The 7,842-nt window shown below is 41.1% G+C and overlaps 1 protein-coding gene across 1 annotated transcript; it reads right to left on the bottom strand.

The window, feature by feature from the left end:
- Positions 1-2,145: 2,145 nt before the first annotated feature.
- On the bottom strand, positions 2,146-7,588 carry rnf114 (ring finger protein 114). Its single transcript, XM_056385816.1, has 6 exons — positions 7,411-7,588; positions 6,414-6,567; positions 6,018-6,124; positions 4,408-4,522; positions 4,173-4,280; positions 2,146-4,066 (listed from the first exon to the last, which is right to left on the bottom strand). Exons 1-6 carry the CDS (start codon positions 7,545-7,547, stop codon positions 4,001-4,003), a joined length of 687 nt encoding a protein of 228 aa, XP_056241791.1. The 5' UTR covers positions 7,548-7,588; the 3' UTR covers positions 2,146-4,000.
- Positions 7,589-7,842: the final 254 nt, after the last annotated feature.

The raw sequence follows: 7,842 nt of genomic DNA on the forward strand, positions 1-7,842 counted from the left end.
CCAGGATGCGTTTAAAGACAAGAGTAAATATAAACTTTGTTATTCCTGCAGTTCTGAGTACCTCTGGTATAGTATTGGCAGGAGTCAGATGTTAGAGATCACAAAAATAGATGCATGCACACACACACACACACACACACACACACACACACACACACACAAACAAGATGTGCAAGTTTCACTTTAGCTGATACAGGGCCAATTTGGTTGCAGGCATTATAAAATCAAAGTTAAGCCTCATTGCTCTTAGGCTAGCAACACAAGAAGTGTGTGTGTGTGTGTGTGTGTGTGTGTGTGTGTGTGTGTGTCTGGCTGGGGTAGGGGGTCGGTTGTTAAGAGTTTAAAAGCGGAAGAGGAGTTGGTGTAGAACCAGTATTGATGTCGGGGAAGCCCACTGGCACTTTCTGTTCAAACATTTGAGAGGACTGGCCTGCCGAGCTGCAGTGCCCGGGTGGCAGGATTCCCGCTCTTCCTGTTTCTCCTGACTTTGAGGAATTTTACGGTGAACAAACTCCCAGCGCTCCTCTCACACGCCCGCACCTCATCACAGATACCTGCCTCAGCAAAACTAGAGGGGAGCGAGACCGAAAGGGAGAGGGAACTTTCCAGGCATTTGAGGAATTCCTATCTCTTGTCACCATTTCTGTGTATCACACAGGATGTTCCAAAACTATTTTTAATACCACAGATGCACTATCACTCTTTTTATGTTAGACATTCTTCCACTGGAAGCACTGGGTGATGGGTAGGAGTCAGTCATCCTAATTCCTAGCTCACTGGCTGCAGATGTCCTGCGTGATGGGTGCGGAATAACCTACAGGAGACCATCTTTCTGGACCTGGTCCAAAAGGAAATATCTTCAGACTGTTGCCAAAACTCAAGCAGACAGACAGAGAGGAGTCAATGAGAGTGGGTGGCGCTGGGCCCTGACTCATGACTCAAAAGTGTGCAATTTCAACAATATTACAAAAATATTGACTGAACTTCTGGTGGTTTCATCTGTGACTGTTCCAAGTGTCTTGGCGATAATCAGTTCAGACAGCTACCGAGAGGCATGAATTTACAAGTTCAGGGATGCTGGGTTTCAATCATAGTGCCTTCTTCACAGGAGACTTGGGTGGAAGACAACACATTAAAAGAAAACAAAAGGGCTGTTGAAGGGGTGTCTAGGGTAGAGTGATGGTGCGGCACACTTATAAAACAAGCCACCGTCCCCACGACTCTCGCAGTGTGCCTTTGGGCACATGTAGCATTAATTGCTGCCTCCACAGAGCCTGCAGACTGCACACACTATCTATTGCTCGCATCAAAGAAACCACACGCTGAACTTTATGAAATTTTTATTCAATATGTTCACTTCTCTTCCCCTTTTCCCTCTCTTTCTTCCTATTCCTATTCCCCACCTTGGCCCCCCTCTCCCTTTTTTAGCGCCGCCACCAAACAGACAAGAAAGACTTCTCTCTGCCATGTTTTTCGGCTCGACTTCCTTCCTGCCCAGAAGCACTCGAGTATCTCGTTAGTTCTCTCACAGCTAACATCTCTCCTCTATCTGCCAGGAGCAAAAACCTGATCGCGGAGGAGGGGGGGATGAAGAGAAGAAAAGAGAAGAAAGGGGAGACTACATCAAGAAGTTTGGTGGGTGAGATTCTCCGTAGAGCTAGGTGAGAAACTGTAATATCATTTAGCTACAGTAATTACAGATACAAGAAGCACACAAAGGAAAGAACAGAGATGAGAGGGTTTTCTCTCCCTGTGGACAATGTACACCGAAGGGCCTAAGTTTCATCATAAACTTAGCACAGATTCAAGTACATGCAAAATCACATCGCAAGATCATTGTTGGTGTGACATAGCATTGCCCTGATTTCTAATACATGAACAAAGGTTTGTAGAAAGGTTGCTTCCAGTTAGTTCTTTTCAATAAAACATCACTTTGCCCATTGCCTGATTATGACAGCTGAGCAAATCCAGAGTTTCGACTGATGCACCCTGCAAATTACCTTCCTTTTAACTGTGCTCTCTTACACACACACACACACACACTCACCCACACACAGTGGTCATCCATCAAAGCAGTGAGTGTTGTTTCTTCCCCCACAAGTCTCATACACACAGGTATAAATCACTACGGCTGATTTCTGGGGCCAGGGTTTAAATAATTAAAGAGCTTTAATTTATCAGGATTTAGCACCCCTTGACAATAGGGCTGACAAAAGAGAATGAGAGATATATTGAGAAAGAAAAAAAAAAAGCTCATTATACATGAGAAACACATACAAAATTATTACACATTTTACTGGAGAGAGAAACGAACATCTAGGCCCAAGTGGCACCAAAGACTACGTGAAAAGGCATTAAGGTTCTGCTCTAGAGCTACTTGATCTGGGTGTATGCAGTTTTATTTACCCGTTGGTAGAAGACAAATGCAATGCAACTGTGTGTGAAGATTTGCACTACTGTATATGGTTGATTTGTGACAATTACAAGTCATTGGAAAACAACACTGGTGTAAAATAATAGACACAATTCACAATATAAGAACCAAAACAAAAACATCCAGCAAAAATCAATTGAAGTCAAACAAATTCTTTGTTACTTCACATGCTGCCAGTATTTGGAAGCATACAAATAACTATGCTGATTTTTTTTCAGAACTGTTGGCAGTGATATTAAGAAAGATGAGAACCAGTAGACACTGTGAACACTGGGCATGAAAAAGAAAATGCACGACAGTAAGTTACAGTTAAAAGTCATATAATGTCATGTGAAGTGAAGTTATGGTTATTCTGTTAAAATTATAACCAATGAACCCCCCCCCCCCAAAAAAAACCCTCAGTTTCCAGTGAAATTTTTGCATGCTGCATTTGATGCACAAAACCCAGTTAAAAAAGTCGGAGAACAACACACTGAGTAAAGCACATTTATAGCATGAAATCTGTGTTGAATTATGTCTTGCAACAGAGCCAGGAGGCTGGTGAGGGTCAGCGGCTGTCATGGGTGGCCAGAGAACGGTGGAACTCTACTGCCCTCCTATGGCTATAAACATGCAAAGAAAGTTTCGCCACATGAAAAAAAAAAAAAAAAAAAAAAAAACTCACATAACTGACCAGTTTTGACACACTGATGGTCTCCTATTTGCATGTTTTGGTTCACCGGATGAAGTGTTAGCCCTATGAGTTTTGGAAGTCAGAAACAAGATCTACCAGCAGGCACAAAGACATAAGGGAGAAACATTACAATAAAGCAAACAGCCATCTCTGGCTTTGTTTGACCCTCGTATTATTTATTCTTTCCAGTAGATCTCTGAAAACAGAACAAACACATACTCTCTCTCACACACATACATACACACACACACTTCACCCAGAAACAGCATAAAAAAGACATCTCCTAATGAACTCAGAAACAAAAAAACAAATTCCCCTCTTTTGAGAGTAAACATGCATCGTCACTCTTGAGCAGATTATTATATATTATTGTTAACATTACTTGACTGATGACTTCACTGGGTGAAGTTTGTTGTTTGCTGGCAATAGTTAGCCACCTAGTGGTCAAACCCTTTTATAACATCAAGTATTGACAACAGGGAATTTTAATTACAACTTTGGAATTTTTGGCTATATGACACCATGTCATAAATGAACGAACAGCTTAATAAACATAGTTTAGTAGATATTCAACAAACTATCAAATCTACAGACTCAACTGGGGGAAGGTAAGAGATTATCACACCAGAAACACAGTATCACTCCTAAATCAGACAGTACAATATGCTTTTTTTAACCATATTGCGTGATTTATTATCTTAATAATAAACCTATAGATTCATAGTTACAATACCAATCCCGTGTGAAACTGATTACCCACAGCAATGTAGTACCACCATCCTCATGATAGATGAATGATGATAAAGTGTGGTATTCTGTCTTCAAAAGACTTCACGTCACCATCTCCCCTTCACTTCACTGGATCTTTCTTCTGGTGGATTGTTCCTCACACTTCAGTTGTCCAAAAGGGAGCGTTGTAGAGCCTCCTGGATCATTGTGTGCTCATCTGTGGAGTAGTCCTGCAAATACATGGGTGTGAGGAAAATAAAAACAGACACAACATAAGTTCACTAGTCAATAACATAAAAAAGAAACTCTGTATAGTTTTTTAGTGCCTCAACCTACAACAAAAGTATCATAGGAGAAGGTGTGTCTGATCTTCAGGTGCTGGAAAAAGTCAGCACTCCTGTAGTTAGGGTCCCCCCAAGGCATTGAGGCACAGATGGGGCATACCTAAACAGATATAAAAGTGTTAAGAAAGTGTAAGAAAAACATTTCGGTACAAATTATTAACCATGTTTAGATCCAAACAATGTGTGAAACCAACTGATGGAATCACAATGGAAATTGGGTTTCTTACTACTTGGCGTGCATCTCGAGCATGCTGGGAAGTGCAGTGTTCAACTAGGCCGTCCTGATCGAGGTTCTGGCAGTTGCAGTATGGGCAGGTGAAGGTGTAGCGATTTGGCACTGGACTGTGGTAAAGAAACCAAATAAAAATAAGGGATATTAAAATATGTCACGCTGCTGATTCTGTATTTGAACATTTTTTCTACAGAGATTTGTTTCTTAAATATAGGAATGTTTTGCTTTTTGTTGCACTTTGGATGCAATGATATTATCCATTATACTGGTTAATATCAATATAATATTGATATCATGACATGAGAGAAGATGTCATCATCCTAGATTTTTGCTAAAATAAGTCTTTTTCTGTTTTTTTTCTGGTGCTGCCTTACTGCAAAGAGAGGCTGTTTCCTAATTAATCCAACTGCGAAATGAACAATAGGGGCCACAAAGTTTTATTGTTGCATCTCCAAGTGAAAACAAAATGTTATGTTTGGGTCTAAATGAAGGTATATGTTTTTACCCCAATAATCCATTACTACTGTCTCCTGCACTGCAGATCTACTTACTTATGGCTGCAGTCTGCAGGTTGACTGTTTTGTTTACAAAGGGATGAGGTTAAAGAACTGGGAAGTCAAACCTAATGACAAGTCATGCAGATAGTTTAATGAAGCATATGTAACTGCTGTTGGGGAAAAAAAAAAAAGGGTTTCCTTGGCTACATCAGACTAGATTGTAAACAGGTTTCCAGTGGAGTCTATGGTGATGATGCTGAGAAAAACATTATGCTGTCCTATACAGATTCTATGTAAACTATGACAGTAAGACCTATGTTGTAATATACCAGAAAATTTCTTTAGCAGTCATACTTGAAATTAGGGCCATCCCTAAATGGATTGTAGAAATGGTAGAACAGTGAAGTCCTGAGCCATGTCAAACATCTCTTTATTCTCTCAATTTATTTGAGTGCCAAAGTTATGTTTAAAATGTACAGTATGCACTATAAACACAGTGAATAGTAGCCTCAGAAATCCACCTCTACTTTTTGTCCCCCCAAAAAACCCACAACACAATGCCTTGTCTTTGATAAACATATTGTTAGACATTTAGGCTGAAAACAGCCCTGTGTTTAAAAGTGAAAGTGAAAGTGTTGATGTAGGCACAGTCCAGGAAGTCCAGTTTATAATACTATAAGACAGGATTATTCTACAACTCTGGAGAATTATCTTAGCAACAATTATTTTGCTTTGTGTTGCAATGATAACAAGGTAAACAGCAGAAATACAGCGTTCATGTTGCAAAGTAATCTACCTGCAATTTGTGCTTGTACCAATTTAAATGGCCAAATCAGCACCTTGTCCTCTGCGATGGCATTGCTTGCTGTGTTAACACAGTAATTCCATTGACATGAATGAGGGGGGTTGTGCTTTTACACTTAGGGCAAGATTTGGTTTGAATATGGCTTTAAAGTTATGCAATACTACAACTGACAGTGATTGCTCAAAATAAACACAAGTGTCCAAAATCACAATGTACAGCTCACTATAGTATAAAAATGTTGAGGATTTATTATGTAGGGAATAGTGATTGAGTCATATTTTTCCTTAGTGCGCTGTACTTCACCTGATGATGGCAGGCTGGGTCTGGGCAGTGGTCCTAACTCCCTCCTCAATGTAGTCCTGGTATTTTGAACAGGCAGCTGTGTGGCTTCTCATCTGAGAAAGGCCAATCTGCAAAGTGAGAAAACACGTCAGTAACCACCACTGCATGACCAGCATCACATAATTGCTGACTCGAGTTTGCAATTTTTAACTCTGCTACTGTCTGAGTATAAAGGCTGAAATTTAGGCTCAACATAAAATGAAGTTTGTGCATATGCAGTCATGGTAACTTAAGCCTCAGTTGTTGCCTTGTTCAAGGTTGTGATCTGTCTTAACTCTTGCATGTATCCAAATCCAATTTACAACAAACCAGCAAAGGTCTTTCGGACACCTTATGTCGGCTTTTGCAATGTCATACCTGAGCTCCACACCCCTTGCAAGCCGCCACAGATGATTGGATGAGGGCCTCTAGTTCAGCAGCTTTAGTCCAGTTTTGGCCCAGCGAGGCCCTACATACAGCGCAGACAGGCTTCTGTGGACGCAAACACTCCTGCAGACAACTCTGGCAAAACCTGACAAGAGATGAGAGTAGGAATGTGATGATGATGATGATTTAGATCATACTGAGGATATGATGTTTACATAGAACATGAGAATTGTCTCCCTGTAAACAAGTATTCAGGTTTATGAAAATCCATGTGCAGTCTTCTCTTGATTTCTCACCATCTCACATTATCCTGGTTTCTATGAGTACTACAGGTATTTATTCAAGTTAAGCAATACTGGAATAAGATCTTATCCAGGTTTCTGAACCCAGAATGAGATGTTTACATGCACAGCGTGTAACCTCCAAAAGCCTGATCATAACCAGGATACTAGAGCACAGGTGATCAGCTTTAATTTGGTCCCTGGTGAGCTGCAGGAAATAGCTTCAGGTATCCCTTCTATTTATAGGCAGTCATTAAAACACACTGTCTGACAAGAGAAACTGGAAACTGTCATTTGCAGGAATATCCCTGTTAAGTCCCTGACAAGAGCTTCCTGTAAAGCAGATGGAAAGTCCCCACCTCAAGAGGGCGCAGGGACTTGTAGTCCTTTAAAGTGATTTGACAAGTTGAGGCAGTGGCGATATAAACTACAACTCCCAGGTGAGGCCTCCTCTTTGATGTAAACAAAACTGAAACTGATTTAGCAAGCTTGCACTAGTTTTTACCAAAAATTCAAATAAGCAGAATAGCATTACAGGATCACGACAGAAGCAGACACACGCATGGTCGATGCTTTGCGAGTTTGGTGGCACGACACATTCATAAACAAACCGTGTCCCCCATTATTTTTAGCTCGTACCGTTGCATCGCTGGTGGTAGACGTGGGTTAAGGGGAGGACAATCGGGTAAAAAAGGCAAAATACTCACGTATGGCCGCATTGTGTCTTTACAGGACTGTCGAAAATTTCAAGGCAGACTGGACAGACAAATTCTGACATGTCGCTGCTCCCGTCAGAGACGTTTTTCTTGTGCTGTGCTGCGCTAAACCCTCCGAGCATCGCCATTTCTTTTCTTCACTGAGACAGCCCCCCACCGACCGTCCCGGTATCGACGTCACCGGCTCCTGGTTGTGCTTTAAAAGCGCGAGGGCGGAGTTACGGCTCACAGTACAACGTCATGGTAACATTCCCAAATGATTTAGTAAAAACCAGGGGTGGAGGAAGTATTTAGATCCTTTACTTTAGTAGTGGTTTGATGGATGAAGGAATTGTTAGTGTAAGGCTTCATATTGCACAAAGATGATGAGGTATTAATGTTGGGGCCAGGTTAAACATCATAAAACACAACTGGTTGATATCA

Source organism: Seriola aureovittata, chromosome 9 (genome assembly GCF_021018895.1).
Source record: "Seriola aureovittata isolate HTS-2021-v1 ecotype China chromosome 9, ASM2101889v1, whole genome shotgun sequence".
Classification (NCBI taxonomy): domain Eukaryota; kingdom Metazoa; phylum Chordata; class Actinopteri; order Carangiformes; family Carangidae; genus Seriola; species Seriola aureovittata.

What these genes read in the sequence shown, in the direction of transcription:
- rnf114 (XM_056385816.1), bottom strand. Translation starts at nt 7,547, where the DNA reads ATGGCGATGCTCGGAGGGTTTAGCGCAGCACAGCACAAGAAAAACGTC. An exon ending in AAGACACAATGCGGCCATAC is followed by an intron (nt 6,568 to 7,410) that starts GTGAGTATTTTG and finishes ATCTCTTGTCAG; the next exon opens with GTTTTGCCAGAGTTGTCTGC. An exon ending in TCTCCTATGATACTTTTGTT is followed by an intron (nt 4,067 to 4,172) that starts GTAGGTTGAGGC and finishes ATGTATTTGCAG; the next exon opens with GACTACTCCACAGATGAGCA.